At 42.2% G+C, this 18,244-nt stretch overlaps 1 protein-coding gene across 6 annotated transcripts; it reads left to right on the forward strand.

Annotated features, from left to right (window-relative positions):
- Window positions 1-16,792, forward strand: cln6a (CLN6 transmembrane ER protein a). Of its 6 annotated transcripts, XM_061815332.1 has the most exons (9): window positions 6-41; window positions 114-188; window positions 3,216-3,342; window positions 3,449-3,547; window positions 3,794-3,982; window positions 11,973-12,028; window positions 12,900-13,019; window positions 14,999-15,284; window positions 15,385-16,790. In XM_061815332.1, the coding sequence occupies exons 2-8, from the start codon at window positions 127-129 to the stop codon at window positions 15,267-15,269; spliced, it is 924 nt and encodes a 307-aa protein (XP_061671316.1). In that variant the 5' UTR covers window positions 6-41; window positions 114-126; the 3' UTR covers window positions 15,270-15,284; window positions 15,385-16,790. The 6 variants fall into 6 exon arrangements, with proteins under 6 accessions (XP_061671318.1, XP_061671316.1, XP_061671317.1 ...); XM_061815334.1 differs by lacking the exon at window positions 114-188 and having other exon boundaries at window positions 1-41; XM_061815333.1 differs by having other exon boundaries at window positions 31-164; window positions 15,385-16,791.
- Window positions 16,793-18,244: the final 1,452 nt, after the last annotated feature.

Genomic DNA, 18,244 nt, shown 5'->3' on the forward strand with positions numbered 1-18,244 from the left:
GCGGGGTCAAGATAGTAACTAGGAAGGGAAGGACTCGAGATGTGAGTTCTGCAGTAAACATCCAGTACTACGTCGGCTTCCACTTTGCATTTCACGTTTATTGTCTCATCCAGCAGCGCGCCGAACATGCAGCCAATTCGGAAACGTCGGGACAACGATTTAAGGTTCCGAACAAATAGACCAAATAGGTTGGTTAGTTCGATTCAAGGATTTTGCTCACGGTGGCTTCACAATATACACGCAAAAAAATTCCAGTTATTATATCCTGCTTGAATTTAATTTTTGTGTGTTGTGCTTCTCGTTTCCTCTCATGTGCTCAGCAACGTGAATATTATTGTTTCACACGTCCACTACCTAAAACTATTACAACCTTATAGTGGTATTTGAGTGGGCGTGTTTGTGGTTTCCGAAATTAAACAATTGACCATCGTAGTACTTAGTAGTAGTAATTTGATGAGGGACTGGGGACCTGTTCAAGGTGTAGTCCGCGCCCGCGTATGTTGCGGGGATAAGCGACTTGGAAAATGGATGGATTTTAATTTGTATCCTCATTTGTTGATAAGAGTAAATATGTAAGTTGGTTACTTTATTAGTGTGTACGTGTTTTCTTGGTATTTACAGCTGTCAAGTTCCTTTTACAATCGGCCATATGTCTTTTACCTGAGCCGGTAGTTCAGATTTTGTATGTTGTCAAAGACTGTTCGTTCAAGTGTAAACACAAAATGACTCATATGTTCCGTACATTCAACAGCACCGATTGATAGCTCTCCAACTGTCATTGAAAGCCACTATATACCCAACTTACCTTTATTTAAAACATTGTTATACAGTGATTTTTATATCACTTTGGAAAGATAATAAACAATATAAATAATATAAAAACATATCATAACCACTCAATATAATATTGTGTTTATTGTGCATTGTTGAATTATCTAGCCATCCATTCAATTTTTGAGCTGCTTATCCTCACAAGGTTTCCGGGAGTGCTAGAACCAATCCCATCTATATTTGGGACACCCTGAACTGGTTGCTAGTCAATTGCAGGGTACATATAAATAACAAACCATTCAAACTCAAATTTCACATATTTGGGCAATTTTAAGTCTTCAGTTAACGGACCATACATGTTTTGGGATGTGGGAGGAAACTGTAGAACCTGGAGAAAACCCATCCAAGCACGGGGAGAACAGGGTCTTCAGATCTAAGGCAGACGTGCTATCCAGTGTCACCATTATAAAAAAAAAAATCCCCAAAACCCCAAAAAGTCCAGGACAGTTCTCGATTCTCTATGCCCATCCAGCTCATAACAGGCACTTAACTTTTTTTTTACCTTGACCTGACCATGCTGTCTGGAGATTAGCAGTAGGAGCAGTTAGACTGGCAGGGGTGGGGTTTGGGTATGGGAGGGTGGTCCGGTGCTCATGCCTCTCCCATTGTGATGGTCTGGGAACTTTGGTCTGGCTTGGAAACTCCTTGGGTCCCGGGTGGCACGTGGCGTCCCTTGGTTAGGTCCCCTGCTAGAGGGGCTCGGTGACTTCTTCTTTTCTTTTCGGCTTGTCCCGTTAGGGGTCGCCACAGCGTGTCATCTTTTTCCATCTTAGCCTATCTTCTGCATCTTCCTCTCTAACCCCAACTGCCCTCATGTCTTCTCTCACCACATCCATAAACCTTCTCTTTGGTCTTCCTCTCGCTCTTTTGCCTGGGAGCTCCATCCTCAGCATCCTTCTACCAATATACTCACTCTCTCGCCTCTGAACATGTCCAAACCATCGAAGTCTGCTCTCTCGAATCTTGTCTCCAAAACATCCAACTTTGGCTGTCCCTCTAATGAGCTCATTTCTAATCCTATCCAACCTGCTCACTCCGAGAACCTCAATATCATTTCTGCTACCTCCAGTTCTGCTTCCTGTTGTTTCTTCAGTGCCACCGTCTCTAATACGTACATCATGGCCGACCTCACCACTGTTTTGTAAACTTTGCCCTTCATCCTAGCAGAGACTCTTCTGTCACATAACACACCAGACACCTTCCGCCAGCTGTTCCAACCTGCTTGGACCCGTTGCTTCACTTCCTTACCACACTCACCATTGCTCTGGATTGTTGACCCTAAATATTTGAAGTCCTCCACCCTCGCTATCTCTTCTCCCTGTAGCTTCACTCTTCCCCCTCCACCTTTCTCATTCACGCACATATATTCTGTTTTACTTCGGCTAATCTTCATTCCTCTCCTTTCCAGTGCATGTCTCCATCTTTCCAATTGTTCCTCTGCATGCTCCCTGCTTTCACTGCATATGACAATATCATCTGCGAACATCATGGTCCAAGGGGATTCCAGTCTAACCTCATCTGTCAGCCTATCCATTACCACTGCAAACAGGAAGGGGCTCAGAGCTGATCCCTGATGCAGTCCCACCTCCACCTTAAATTCTTCTGTCACACCTAAGGCACACCTCACCGCTGTTCTGTTCCCCTCATACAGGTCCTGTACTATTCTAACATATTTCTCTGCCACACCAGACTTACGCATGCAGTACCACAGTTCCTCTCTTGGTACTCTGTCATAGGCTTTCTCTAGATCCACAAAGACACAATGTAGCTCCTTCTGACCTTCTCTGTACTTTTCCACGAGCATCCTCAAGGCAAATAATGCATCTGTGGTACTCTTTCTAGGCATGAAACCATACTGTTGCTCGCAGATACTTCTGTCCTGAGTCTAGTCTCGTCTAGGTCGGTGACTGATAATAATAAATAATACAATAAATTATTACTAATTACAGCCCCACCATTCTGCATTACAGCCCTCCATTCTGCAACACCCTGCAGCTCAACTGGACAGGTTAAAAAAACAAAAATAAACTTGTCTTTACTTGTTGTTCCCCTTAAATTACAAGTCATTTAACATCAGCAAAATGAAAACTCAATAGGCTAAACTAATTCCAAAAGTAAAGTTAAAAGTCGAGTATATGCACTTAATTTGATTTCAATTGTGCAATTATGTTTTCTTCGGTTAAAAAAATATGGGTAAGCTACGTGTATTTTTGTGTTGATCAGGCTGACAGAATATTAAGTAGAGCTACTTAATACATTGTTTTAAAAAATAAATTTCACAATTTCAGAGATGTAAATTATACATGAAGTAGGCTTGACTGTTTCACTGATCTTAAACTGTTTATCCATGTTGAATTTTGTCTAACTGAATTAATCTGTTTTAGCACCATAATGGGGTCGAAGGAGAACATGCCAGAGATTAAAAGAAGAAAAGATGATTTCCATTTCGACTTATGGTTCAGCCTGACTCTGCAGAACTGGATTTTAGACTTTGGACGGCCTATTGTCATGGCAAGAAAGTCTCAATGTGTTTTTCCCAGATTCGTATTATCAGTACTAATGTCAAATTTTTCATGAAAGAATGACCAATATGAGTATCCGTGTGTATTGTACATAGATCATCCTTCCACTTGAGTGGTTTCCCCTGAACAAACCAAGTGCTGGAGACTATTTTCACATGGCCTACAATGTCATCACACCTTTCCTCATGCTTCGGGTAAGCATAAGCACATTATCAACACACATCTCTCTTGATCAATCAAATCAATCATTCATTCATTATATGACTGTGCATACAATGAGATAACGTTAAGACGTTAATGTTAAGATAGCAAGTATGAATTGATAAAAGTCTGTGAAAAAATGTTGAGAAAAATTATTTAAAATTAAGAACTTAAGACACTAGATGGGATGGATTTACAGACAAATTATTTTCAAAATTTCTTGTCACCTTATGTGCTAGTTGATTGAGCGCAGTCCAAGGGCACTGTCTCCCTCAGCAGTCTACCTTTGCATCATCACTTTTGTCATGGGAGCCAGCATCCACCTGGTGGGAGACTCCATCAACCACAGACTCATTCTGAGTGGATACAAGCTCCATCTGTCAGTCAGAGAGAACCCGATTATGAAGGACCTCAAACCTGCCTCATTGGTGAGTCTCTCATGATGCCTGGGTCACAACAGTGTGCCCTGCTAAATATTTTCTATAGATATCTATGGAATTCTATAGAATTTGTGCAGAACAACTTGTTCTGTAGAACTTTTGCTGTGATTTTCTATATAATTTCTACAGAACAACAATGTTTCTATAGAAATTCTATAGGACTTGGGTCCTAAAATTCTATAGCTCTATAGAAATTCTATAGAAATGATCTTTAGAAAATTTTTAGCAGGGTGAGCTATATTATTAGAAACCATTTTCAGATATTCCTGAGCAATGTCCCCTTCAAGATGTGGGTGTGCGTAATTGCGCACTGTTGTTGTGGTCTCTGCGCACAGGCGTTCTGCATTGCGCAAAAAAAAATACAAATCCAACCCGAATTGAAAGTGTGACATACAACTATTCAGTTTGTGCCATTTTGCAATGTAATTCAATGAGTGAGGGGTGACTGGCTGCTCCATCGATCCAATTCACAAACGTACTTACGCAGTCCATCAACGCTGAGGACCATGAAAACGTCCTTATGCGCCATCCACCCCCAGTGTTCAGTTCGCAAATCAGTCTGAGGATCGTAGAGCAAAGAGAAGCTAGACACGTGGTTCTTATGTTTACCCTCAAAGTAAAAAAGTTGAAAAAAAAAGAAATGCTATTATTTTAAGATGCAATGACTGTTGGCGTATGTGCAAATAAAACAAAAAGCAGTGAAAGTAGATGAGATGTTCTCCTTTTTGAGCGAGAAAGGTCTGGTCTGAAAAATGTTCCGAAGCAGAAATGAAAACTGGGTTTTTGGAAGGAAAGGTGTGGACAAAATTGAATGACTGTTCCATTTAGTCGTACCCACATTTCCAACCTGATCAGTAGTATATTATTATCTGCTTCATCAAAAGCTGCGCTGAGATCCAACAAGACTAAAATTGACACCTTTCCCGAGTCAGTATTCAACCTTATATAATTTAGCACTTTGACATAACAGCAGATTCTGTTGTGCGATGAGTTCGGAATCCTGATTTGAAATTTGTCAAATAGTCCATTTCAGTTCAAGAAATTAAATAGAGAGACTAAAGTGCCCAGAGGTGTGATTGTGAGTGCAAATGGTTGTTTCAATGTGCCCTGCGATTGACTAGTAATCAGTTAAGGGTGTACCTCGCCTCCTGCCCGTAGATATTTAGGATAGGCTCCACCACTATCATGACCCTTGTGTGTCAAAGTGGCTCAGATAATGGATGGATTAAAAATAAGATGTGGCTTACAGCCAAATTTAGGCAACGGCGCCACGCTTAAGACGTTGCGAATAATAGTGGGAATAGGGCCCTCTACAATGGCACTAGTAACCAGTTGACAAAAGAAACTAACATTGCAACGAGGGATTATGCAACACAACTGGAAATACAATTTGGCGCTAATGACTCCAAATCAGTCTGGCATGGATTACAGTCGCTCAGTAATACAAGCGGCGATCCCCCAAAGTTGACAACAATAGTGGGCTAGCCAACGACCTGAACAGCTTTTACTGCAGATTTGAAAAGGTCACTTTCACGCCACGCACCCACCAAGTCACACCCCGGTCCACTTCAACATCTCCAACTCCACTGTTTAACATCCATGAATGGGGCGTGAGGCAGATCTTCAAACGACAAAAGATCAACGAAGCGGCGGGGTCAGACCTTGCGTCCCCATCCTGCCTCAAAATCTTTGCAGACCAACTTAAAAAGATATTCAATGTATCTCTAGAACTACGTGAAGCACCAACCTGCTTCAAACACTCCCCCAAAAAACAGCAGTCTCATGTTTTAATGACTACAGGCCTGTTGCCTTGACATCTGTGGTCATGAAGTCCTTTGAATGCCTTGTGCTGGACCACCTCAAGAGTGTCACAGGACCCCAGCTGGACCCACTGGAGTTTACCTATCAGGCCAACAGATCTGCGGATGATGCCATTAACATGGGTAAGCACTTCATCCTAGAACATCTCGACAGCAAGGGAACCTATGCAAGGATCCTGTTCGTAGACTTCACCTCTGTGTTTAACACCATCATCCCTGAACTCCTCTCTTCCAAGCTTCTTCAGCTCATGGTCTTGCCTGCCATTTGCCAGTGGATGTACTCTTTCCTGGCAGACATGACACAGGAGGTGAGGCTGGGGGGACACCACCTCATCCACGCGCACTATCAGCACCAGGGCACCCCAAGGTTGTGTCTTCTTCCTTCTCAGTCCACATTTGTTCTCTTTGTTGAGCTAAATGGCTGTCTTCTAGGACACTTTGGCTCACCTTTTTCTGACATCGGTAGAATGGTTTCATTTTCCGACTGTCCATTTACATCCACATAAACTTCAAGATGGTGGATTTTCGTTTACGGCATTGACATCCTCTTAAGCAGTGTGTGATAGTCCTCACCATTGTTCCCTCTAAGCTGGAGAACTCATAGTTGGCTTGGTATGTATTTGTATTGTATTTTTTTGTTTGTTGAAATTTTCGGTGTAAGTTTGCAAAAACACAAAAATGTGCTTAAAAATGTTATGATGGGAATACAATCTGAACGTTTTAATGAGCCATGTAACTTCAAGGGATGACAGTGATTGACCACAGTGCATACGTCTGATGTTACTCACAGTGGCCAAAGGGAGCGCTCATGGGCAGACACGTAAAAAATTTGGTAGTTGTTGGAATTCTGTCATTTCAAAGGCTTGCAGTGGCGAGTTTTGAGTGTCTCACTGGCAGATTTCAGAAACTGGCTTGCCCTGGTCTGGCTAGTTAGCTCGTCGTGTTGCAATGGCGTCCCTAGTCCACGTCCGCGGTTAACTCATTGAACTGTCCTTGTTGTTTCGGCCTTCACTTGTGGGAGCTGGTATGCCGAACATTTGGGATAAGGTCCGGTGAGCTCTCTGTGTCCCCCTGTGTTCTTTTACTGGGGAGCAAGAGCGTTGTGCTAAGGCCTGTCGCAGAATCCCAAATGGCAGTATTTTAACAAGCGTGAGAAACAGTACAAAATGCGCTCTAAGTTTCACAGTAATAGTGCTCAAGATACACAAACATTCACGTTGTTGGACAAACCCTGTATTTGGCAAGCAATTCAACGCTGTCAGGCACGTTAGACATCTGAAAATGCAAGGTGTGTTCAAAGACCCTAGAAGCCTAAAAAAACAAAGGTATTTCTGTCTCAAAAATTCAAAATACTCTAAAAAAGTAAAAACGAAGAGAAAAGTAAATGTATGAGCGCCATATAAAAGCTCGTTTATTGGCTAGGGCTGGCCCTGGGCCATGAAGATGGTGGGTTTGGGCTGTCTGTGTGTGTGTGGGGGAGGGGGGGGGAGTGGGGAGGAGTTGGTCCTTGATAAAGGAAATCCCTCCTCATAGGGGTTTGTGCACCCAAAAATTTCAAAATACCTTGCTTTAAGGTACAATATTAGTGCTTAGGAGATACTGTTTTGTCTATTGGGATTGAAGTGGACAACCTTTGTCTATTGATGAAAAAAATTGCATTATATACATTGAGGTGTGACTATTTTTTTTATATGGAAGTCATTTCCATGAAAGACCAGATCCATCCACATTGTTCAAATACAGTTGTCACTGGTCACAAAGTTCCAACTTACTTTTATTAAATAATTCTTGACACTAAAGCCTCCATTTAAATACCTGGTTTCACTGACACTCTTAGTTTTTACTCGGCTTTGTACTGCAACAATGTGTCAACTAAGACCGCCGTATATCACTAGTAACTCACTTTTGGGCCAAGTGTATTATTGTTAGCTTATGATTGGCAAGAGTTTAGCGGCATTAATCACGAAGCTATTTTTTTCCATCTGTTTAACTGGCTGCATAGTGTGTCAATTTTAATGGTTTTAGCAGCCAAATTGTTATCCGCAAAGTGTGCATTTATGCATTAGCATTTTTAGTAACCTGCTGTGAAAGCTTTGATGAGTGACTCTTAGCCTTGGGTATGGAGTCACAGTTATAGAGAAAGCCATGCCATGTATGTTAGTTTTCAATGTGAATATATAACACAATCTTTTAATCCAGCCACACATTTATTTAGCATTTTTAGGTTTTGAGATTTGAACACACACAGATAAATCCCAGTGATGTCTATAAATATATTCATGTGGGTTGTTCAGGATTTGTCATACACCACTCACCTCATAGTGTAAACAAGATTTCAAATAAACTTGGAAAAAAATGAAAGTTATTTGTTATGCTGGACCCAGATGGTATATACAAATAAGTATGGATCATCATCAAAATATGTTCATATAGAAAGGTTAACCAACACATCAGAAGGGTGCCACTTATTTCTACCAGAGATCATCAATAGTTGGTCTCCAGTTTGGGGTGACACACAGATAGTCTAAATGTTTTCTTGATCTTTCATTAATATTTATGTAGTTCAGACAAAAAGTCTAGAAAATTTAGTTATTAAATAGTACAATCTACACTTCACTATTAGCTTAAAGTATTTGAGCGAAAATAGTTTTGATCCATACTACTATCCATTACTCTGCCCGTATCAATTCAGCAAAAGAAAAAGCTATCCCATTCTGTACTTGTCTTGAGAGCTCAACGTTATTGATCATTTTGTATCCCTTAACGAAGATTAGCCTTACAAGCTAGTTTAGAAAAATAAAAACCTTGCAGCATAGTGAAAAGTCCAAAGAACAGTAACTAAATAATTAATATCCCCAAATAATAAACATAAGAGACTGTATGCGTGCTCAATGCGTCGATCCCGAGGCAGTTTAAAAATAAAAAAAGAGAGACTTCAGCCTATCATCCATCTAATCTCTTCATTCAGGTGTGACAGATATGTCGATCACACGCACATAAGGGCGCGTTCTAGCAAGCTGGTCTCCTATTTACGGTGTCTCTTTTGCTTTCTCCACGACAGTTGCTGCGATGCGCCCCCCGTTGGTAGATCATGAGAGACTGGATGCTTGAAAAGTACGTCTTGGAATAAAAAAGCCAAAGTCTGATTTCTGTTTTTTTTCATATCAATCACACGCAAATGTTTCAAATCATCATACCAATTTTAATGTCATTCAGAGACAAGCCAAGGAAAAACAAAATGCAATATTCAAATGAATATCCAATTTGTTAAGGCCCAAAAAAAAAATCAAAACCTTTCTGACCCTCTGTGAAAAAGTTAATTGAGCGGTTCAGTCCCTCCAACAAGGTTAAAGGAGTAGTCCTCTGAACAATGAAAAGTGTTAATCCGATAGGTCATGTCGTATGTACCGTACCTTGAAAATTTGAGGTTAATCCGATATTATTTAATAGTGTTTTTATCGGTGATTACGAATTTTCCTGGGCACCGCCATTTTGTCAAGCCACATAACCTACTTGCATGGATGTGACGTATTCTGTGTGTAAACAAAGAAATCATGGCCAATTTGTAGTGTAATTACATGCAGTATGACCACCATTGGACATGTGAAAATTCCCTACTGTATTGCGAAATTTTACCATAATTCAGATAGCAATAATCCGAGGAAGTCTCGGTGTCATATTCTGCCCAGTAAGAAAAAAAAAACATTTAAGGAATCAGTGGCTAGCAAAGTGTGGTCGCCCTGAGCCGTACGACATATGTACAGGTGTATTTGCACATTTATTTAAGACCAACACTTTTAGAATACAATAAGTCTCTGAATTCTTTATATAACATTGTTATGATGTTGTTAACCAATCTTGACAAAAGTGCTTCTTACCATTAATGCGACTTCTTGTGCTTTCATACGTCATTGAGACTTCCATCCGTTAATTGCGAACGTAATTCCATCATGATGGTGAACAGTTCTTGCCGACAAAGGCATGTCTTTTATCCGTTTGATTATCTTGTCTTTATGCGCAGTTGGCAAAATGTTCATTGGCAATGTCGAGTACGAATGCTTTGGCGTACTCCCCATCTGTGAATTTAAACAAACAGCAGAACCCTCCCTCTCCACAAAGGCAGTCCATTCTTGTTGAAACCTTCAGTACTCCTCATCTGTTTTTCTTTGAGCGACCTTTGTCAAAACTTTCCATAATTACTATTCCACACAATTGGCGTTCGTCCGATCTGCGCCTGTGATTAGTTAGCGAGTCAGACTGCGCGTCATTCCAATCCGAACATTGATCCAAATATTCAGCAGTATTTACAGCCACAGGTTCAAATCTGTGTGGAGGTATTCCTCCGTCTTCCCGATCAACCGATGCAGCTATTTCTTCATCAGATAAGGATAAATCAGAGAAATCAGCACTGTCCGTCATTGTGTTTGCGCATAGGAGACAAGACAGGAGGCATCACTTCCTGTTTTTAAAGTCATGTGGCTCGCCAAAATGGCAATGCCCATGAAAATTTGTCATTGCCGATAAAATCAATGAGCTCGAATTACCCTCAAATTTTCATGGTACAGTACATATCACATGACCTCTTGGATTAAGGCTTTTCATTGTTCAGTGGACTATTTGTCTAAGAACCACTCGTTTAAATTGATCATCTCTGGGGAATATGCATTTGTGGGAAGAGCACCCCTACTAACTACATATGTGGCCATTGTTATATGTGAACAAGTTCAATGAATGAAAGATCATGTACTAGTGCATATTTTGTGCAAATGGGAATTGAACTTACTTCATTTCTGCCTGATGAACATTATTGAGAATGTGTTAATTCTACTGTCAAAGAGCAGTTTAGAGTAAAAGTTTGTTTCATTCAAGAGTGCCAGGTTTTGTTCGGGATTTCCATGACAAAACCCATCTGCGGACACTATATCATGCTTCATATGTTGGCAGAAAAACACTGCATTTGCCAAACGATTCAGTACGGTTACAGCCATCATTTATGGCATGTCTCAGCTGTGTGAGGACACAATCTATATTCAGGGACTCTGCGTACAGTGCCATGACAAAGTATATGCCCCTCTTGAGCCATCCATCCATTCATTTTCTTAGCCGCTTATCCTCACGAAAGTTGCGGGGGTGCTGGAGCCACTCCCAGCTGCCATCGGGCAGGAGGCAGGGTACACCCTAAACTGGTTGCCAGCCAATCACAGGGCACATCGAGACAAACGGCCACACTCACAATCACACCTAAGGGCAATTTAGAGTCTCAAATTAATGCATGTTTTTGGGATTTGGGAGGAAACCAGAGTGCCGAGAGAAAACCCACACAGGTACAGGGAGAACATGCAAACTCCACACAGGCGGGGCAGGGATTGAACTCTGGTCCTCAGAACACTTTACAACTGCATCACCATGCTGGCCCCCCCACTCCTGATTTCATTTTTTTGTGCATATCTATCTCACACAAAGGCTTCAAATCCATTTTCTGATCTGCTTATCCTCACAAGTTTAGCGAGGGTTGGTTTCATTCTAAAATACAGTGGTGTACTTTTTATTTTAATCAATGACGTTTTGAACTTTTGAGTGTTTAAACCAGAGAAATGTGAGAAAATTTTCATGCGTCTAAGAAAAGTTTAAAAAATGTGTAGTTTTGGGTTTAAGATCCTTAAAACATAGAAGAGCTAAGAAACGAAAAAACATACTGTAAATGGAAAAAACCCAACAACCTGTAAGCAAAAAATCATGCACTGTGAAAAAAAAAATCCTGTAAATGAAAAAAAAAACCACGGCATCCTGTAAATGAAAAAATATATAATGAATGAAAAAAAAAATTAAAAATGGAAAAAAATCAACTACTACAGATTTCATTTAATGTGTGTTTTTTTGGAACGTAACCCCCGTGCTAAACGAGGGAACACGATATAACTTTCTTTCAGATTTCATTTCTTTGGTATTGTATTCTTACCATTTTCCTTCCAACTGTCAATTTCCAACATCATTACAGCCATTTTCTGAACAGTACATGCAAAAGGGAAGGTGCGGTAGGTGCCACTGTTGCTCAAGTAAGAGAGAATGATGCTCCATTCACTTTTAGTCATTAAAAAAAAAGAACGTCGTCTGAGGGGAATGTGTTTTAATGATTCAGCTTTCCTTTTCATTTACAGATTGACTCTTTTGAGCTGCTGTACTATTATGACGAACATCTGGGACATTTAATGTGGTATGTAGTCACAATCATGGGGAATGAATGTATCCAAAATGTAATTAATATATTTCTCAATTTAAGACAATCAGAGGCTTTAAAAAAGTCACCAACACTAAAAAACAGTGCCTCCAAATCAGAGACCAACATCCTCAGTCAGAAAAGGATGGAGTGCCATCTCCAGGTCAGGGATGAGATCCTGCCCCAAGTGGAAGAGTTCAAGTATCTTAGTTTCTTGTTGATAAGTAAGGGAAGAATGGAATGGGTGATTGACAGGTGTACCGTTTGCAGCAATGTGTAGTATCTGTCAGTCCATTGTGGTGAAGAAGGGGCTAAATTGAAAGGTGAAGCTCGCAATTACTGGTTGATCTACTTTCCCACCCCCACCTCTAGGTCACGAGCTGTGGGTCGTGAGCATAAGAACACAATTCCGCATAGAAGCGATCGAAATGAGTTTCCTCCGTCGGGTTTACGGACTCTCCCTTTGAGATAGGATGAGAAGCTTGGTCATCCAGGGAGGGGCTCAGAATAGAGTTATTGCTCCTCCATATTGAGGGGACCCAGATCAGATAGTTCAGGCATCAGATTCGGATGCCTCCTGGATACCTCCGTGATTGGGCGTTCTGGGCATGTCCCATTGGGAGAAGACCCCGGAGATGACCCAGGACATGCTGGAGGGAGCACGTCTCCTGCCTGGCCTGGGAACACCTCAGGATCCCCTCGGGGGAGCTGGATAAAATGGCTGGGGACAGAGAAGTCTGGGCTTCCCTGCTAAAGACCTGATCTCAGATAAGCAGAGGAAAATGAACGGATGAATGGATGGATGCATGGAAACAGGAAACGATGAATATAACTCGCCTGTGCAGTTCACCCATCTTTGGTGTTTTAGGTACATCCCCTTTTTCATCATTCTCTTCATATACTTCACTGGCTGTTTCACGGAGGCAACAGAGCAGAAGATTCCAGTTACGGGCCAGCTGTTACTTGTACCCAGCGCACTCTATTACTGGTCAGTTGTTTTTTATGTGATGCTCCATCCATCGGGAGTTACAGTCAATACACTTACAAAATAAATTAAACTGTTATTATGTTATTTTTTGTGCCATTGGCTTTATAAAATCAGAGCTCTCAAACAAAAAGAAAATATAATATATTCTTCATTTTGTTACTGGCTGGCAAAGAAATCATGCGCGCGACTATGTTGACCTCTGCTTGGGCAAACCAAAAACTTGGTGTAATATTAATTGGGCATGTCTTAAAACTTGAATCCAGTAACATTTCAATTTTGATGGTTAATATTAAGTTATTGTGAATGGGAAGCTTCCCCACTTGAATGAGATTGATTTCCTTTTTTCCCCTCTCGTTTTATTCTGGCCTTCAGTAGTTCAGTTTGACAAGCTTCATTCATTACATTAGTCACAGGCCGTAACATGCATTAGGTGGATTGGAATTCGTATTTTAATTATTATTAAGATTAGCAGGGAAAAAAAATAAAAACACAAGAAAATAGGCTAATATAAATAAAGTAACAGAAACCCAAGACATTTGTAATTACATTTAGCATTCATTTTAGATGTCTAGACAATGAATAGATATACCTGTATACAGTAGCTGTCACTGTTGTACCGTTTTAGGTCAAAATAGTGAGTTCAAATGTTCTTACCCAGACACTCAAGCGTTAATTGAACATGTGAACCATGTCTACTCCTCCACAGTTATTCAGTCTTTTGATAGTAAAACTCTATTGTACTGGCTACCTTTTTGGACTTGTGTGTCTCTAAATGCTGATAATGATTCCGAAGCAAGCTTTTTCTTCTTTCTTTCAGATTTTATTGAACACAAAAACCATACAATCTTGAATAAATACAAATGACAAAAGGCCAACGTGAAAAACAACTTAGGGAGGTGGATCAAGCGCCACAAGAAGAAGACCTTGATAATCATTAGAAATGTTAGCAAAAACCAACATAAGGCTGTAGTACAAGTAGAAAGAATCACTCTAGTACTTACATACACCAGACCAAAAAAAAAACCCCAAAAAACTACTGGCAGAACTAGCAAACGCGGAGGGAGAAAGCACAAGAGAATCAAAATGCTGAGGCAATGGCAACCAGTGAGAAAACAATCACTTCGTATCTTCCTCCCGTGTGTCCTGCAACTAAATACCCTGCTGATGATGGTATAAAGCAGGAGACTCTGCCCATCATACTCCCAAGAAACTGCAACAAAAGGAAAAAAGCAGCCAGTAAAGGTTGCAGCACAACAGAATTGTGACAGTGTGAATGATTCCATGCTGAATCTGTTTCACAAGCAGCAGCACCTTTATGAAGGCTCTTTGTCTCACTTTGTATTTGCTAGTGGTGTTGTTTAACGTTCTGTTTGCCGTCAGCTGTGGTTTGCTGCTTTGCTTTCTATTCTCCAGGTAGGAATTCTGATATCAAACAACTTCACCTTGTTTGTCTTTACATATTTAAATAATCTCTTCAGAAAATGAATGGATGGAACTTAATTTGAATGTACTTTTCATTCCTTTCTTCACAGTACAAAATGTGTGACTTGACATTAAGAGTTAATAATACAAACAAGTTTTAATTTAATTTTTAACTTGTGTTTTTTTATTTCCTCCACACGGTTTTCTTGCATAATACATTGTAAAAATCTCCATTATCTTTACTCCAGACGTATTGGATTAGTTTTTCTTTGGGTTAGGGTACATCACTTACACCTCTGACAAGTAGTGTGCAAAACTAACCAAGGACCAATGTTGTGGGATTATTGAACATCATTGAAGGTTAAGTGAAATAATTGGCATTTTCTTAACACTGTTCGGAGTAGACAGAAACTGTCACACCTTCTACTGGTTTATAATTTAAATTATTAGTCATCTACATGCCTTTTTTTTGTCTAGGCTCTTGTGAATGTCCAGTTTGTCATTAATTGGAGGAGCATTTTGGCACGAGGTAATTTTTTGTTTTATCTTTACCACAGGTACTTGGTCACTGAAGGACAAATCACTGAACTCTTTCTCCTCAGCTTCTTTGCAATGGTGGCTGTGGTGTTTTATCAACGGCGTAATGGCCTCAGCCCAGACTGCAATGGTCTGTTCCTATTCTATAGTTTCAGTGTTACTGTTCTTCTGGTGGCACTCTGGATTGTCTTTCTATGGAATGACCCAGTGTTACGCAAAAAGTACCCTGGATTGGTCTATGTTCCAGAACCCTGGTCCTACTACATGTTACATGTCAAGAAATCTCATTGAATTGGAGGTGACCCGGTTAGTACATGTGATCATTTTGACGGGTGATTTCATGCCTTTACTTCATAGCACCATTTATGTAAGCATGACATTTAAATGTTGTCCTCTCTCTTTTCAGGTATAATAACTTGTGACATAGGAACAACAAGGTCTATGTGACAAAAATTCTGTTACACCTGTTTTCCAAAGTGTTAATTTTTGTTACATTTTCAATCTTGGATTATCGTTTAGATACCTCTCTGTTTATAGATTGCACTTGACAAACTTTACAAATACTTTTTTTCCATCTGTTAAAACTATCTATACGACTTGATAGTAAAATATTATTAAAATGATCTATTTCAAAATCATCCCACTATCATGTGCAAGGCTGGACCACGGCCAAGAAGGGCGTGGCCTGGCCACCGCTCTGAGCGGTTCCATCTATGACACCCATCGCCGGTCACAGCTGTTTCACGTGAAACACTGTGATTAGACCATGTATTTAAGTTGCAGTTTTGTCACTGGCGTTTGCCAGTTCGTTGAGTATGCTTTACCGCATCCTGGGTTACTCCGCCACTGCGCCATTATAGTCCAGTAACGCTTTTGTTATGCTCTTTAGTTGACTCACAGTTATTGGACCTTGTTTCTTGTTTTGTGGATCCTGCCTTCTTGGACTGTGTTGTCGTGCACAACTTAGTTTGTAATAAAGACCATTTGAACATCATACCTTTGCCTGGGAGTTCTGCATTTGGGTCCGTCCCCGCACCGCTGGTTCATGACAGTACTAACTTACCAGAACAGGACAACAAGAAAGCCAAGCCACTGCAGACTATCGCCCACTCTGCGCCGACAACCAAGCCACAGGGGCATCCCACTTCCACTCCAGCGACGACCAGGACACAGCCATCGTCCATCCACGTATAGCCAGCGATTGAGCCTCAGCCGACCGCTGCCAGCGCTTTACCGACAACCAAGCAACAGCGGCATCCCGGCAGCGGCTTCCATTCTAGTGACGGCCGAGCCTCAGCCGACCTCCGCGGGCTCCAAGTCGACAATCTTTGAAATTGCGGATCTTATAGACAGGATTCAGCGGTAATTGGACATTCTCGTCCCGGGATGGCCACAGCTGGTTCAAGCCCATGAGGCAGTGACGGGCCACCCGTGGCCGAACCAAGCCCATGCCGCGGTTGCAACTGACCTGCTACTGAGCCACGCCCACATCGCGGTAACCACAGACTCGCTGCTGACCCAAGCTCATGTTGCTGTGGCGACAGATTTCCTGGTGGACCACACTACGCCGCAGTAGCAACTGACCCGCTACTGAGCCAAGTCCACGTCGCAATGGCGACTTACCCATTGCCGCGCCATGTCCACGTCACGGTAGCAACCGACCAGCTACCGAACCAAGCCCACGTCACGGTGGCAACTGACCCGCTGTGACTCCACATCCATGTCGCAGTGGCGACAGACTGCCCAGCGAACCACGCCAACGCCGCGGTAGCCACCGATCTGTCAGGCCCACGTTGCGGTAACAACTGACCCACTGCCACATTACACCCACGTTGCGGTGGCAACAGACTTCCAGGTGAACCACGCGAAGGCTCGTCGGCCACTTGACATTCCTGTCCAGGCAGTGGCGAAAGCTCGTTGGCCGCCTCACGTTCCTGTCTAGGCGGCGAAGGCCTGTCGGCTGCCTCACGTTCCTGTCCATACGGCGACGAAGGCTCGTTGGCCGCCTCACGTTCCTATCCAGGCGGCGGCGAAGGCTCGTTGGCTGCCTCACCTTCCTGTCCAGGTGGGGACCAAGACTTGTCGTCCGCCTCACATTCCTGTCCAGGTGGCGATGACAGCTCTTCGGCTCCCGCATGTTCCTGTCCAGTTATCTTACAACTTGTCACACTTTGACAATGCGAGCCAATCGGCCACTACAGAGATGATCAAAGCATCCTGAATAGTGTGTCAAATATTTGTACACCTTATACATGCAGCCTCTTCATAATACAAATGATCTTGTAAGTATAGTCAATATTTTGGATATTAATGAAAAGAAAGGAACATCTCAGGCTCTGTGTTTCATGTCCGTCCCATGTCTAAGTTGCACAAAAATAAGCAAGGACCCATGATGAAAAATCCATCTGCGGTCAACGATTCAATGCTATGTATTAAAGTATTCCAGTATGACCATCCTACCAATTGTGATTTTAATACTGCATGGTACCCTCCTTGAGCTGTCATCTTATCATGGTGGAGGGGTTTCTGTATCCCAATTGATCCTTGGAGCTAAGTTGTCTGGGCCTTCATGCCCCTGGTAGAATCACCTATGGAAATATGGTCCTAGGTGAGAGACAAAACAAAGCATAGCTGCATAAACCCCTATGATGAAGACAAAAATGTAGTTTCCCTTGCCAGGACGTGGGTCGCCAGGTCCCCTCTTTGGAACCAGGCCTGGAGGTGGAACGCGTAGGTGAGTGCCTGGTGGCTGGGCCTCCACCCTTGGGGCTTGGCCAGGCACAGTCCAAAAGTGTAGCATGAGTCCACCTTACCGTGGCCTCGCCACCTATGGGAGAGACCATCGGGGTCGGGTGCAGTGTGAGCTGGGCTGTGGCTGAAAGCTGGGACCTTAGTGTTCTGATCCCCGGCAACAGAAGCTGGCTCTTGGGACGTGGAAAGTCACCTCTCTGTTTGGGGAGACGTCTGAGCTGGTGTGTGATGTCAAGAAGTTCCAACTAGATATAGTTGGGTTCACCTCCACACAGGGCAAGACCCTGGGACCAGTCCTCTCGAGAGGCATTGGACTTTCTTCCACTCTGGAGTTACCCACGGTGAGAGTTGCCGAGCAGGTGTGGGTATACATGCACGTATACATGTGTTTTGTAGACTTGGAGAAGGTGTTTGACTGTGTCCCTCAAGGTGTCCTGTGGGGGTTGCTTCGGGAATAAGCAGTATCAAACTCCCTGATACAGGCTGTCTGGTCCCTGTTCAACTGGTGTCAGAGT

Source organism: Syngnathoides biaculeatus, chromosome 3, assembly GCF_019802595.1.
Source record: "Syngnathoides biaculeatus isolate LvHL_M chromosome 3, ASM1980259v1, whole genome shotgun sequence".
Lineage (NCBI taxonomy): Eukaryota > Metazoa > Chordata > Actinopteri > Syngnathiformes > Syngnathidae > Syngnathoides > Syngnathoides biaculeatus.

Coding starts and splice junctions, on each gene's coding strand:
- cln6a (XM_061815330.1), top strand. CDS start 454: ATGAGGGACTGGGGACCTGTTCAAGGTGTAGTCCGCGCCCGCGTATGT. Junction 3,343..3,448: donor TTGGACGGCCTATTGTCATG/GCAAGAAAGTCT, acceptor TATTGTACATAG/ATCATCCTTCCACTTGAGTG. Junction 12,029..12,899: donor CATCTGGGACATTTAATGTG/GTATGTAGTCAC, acceptor TTGGTGTTTTAG/GTACATCCCCTTTTTCATCA.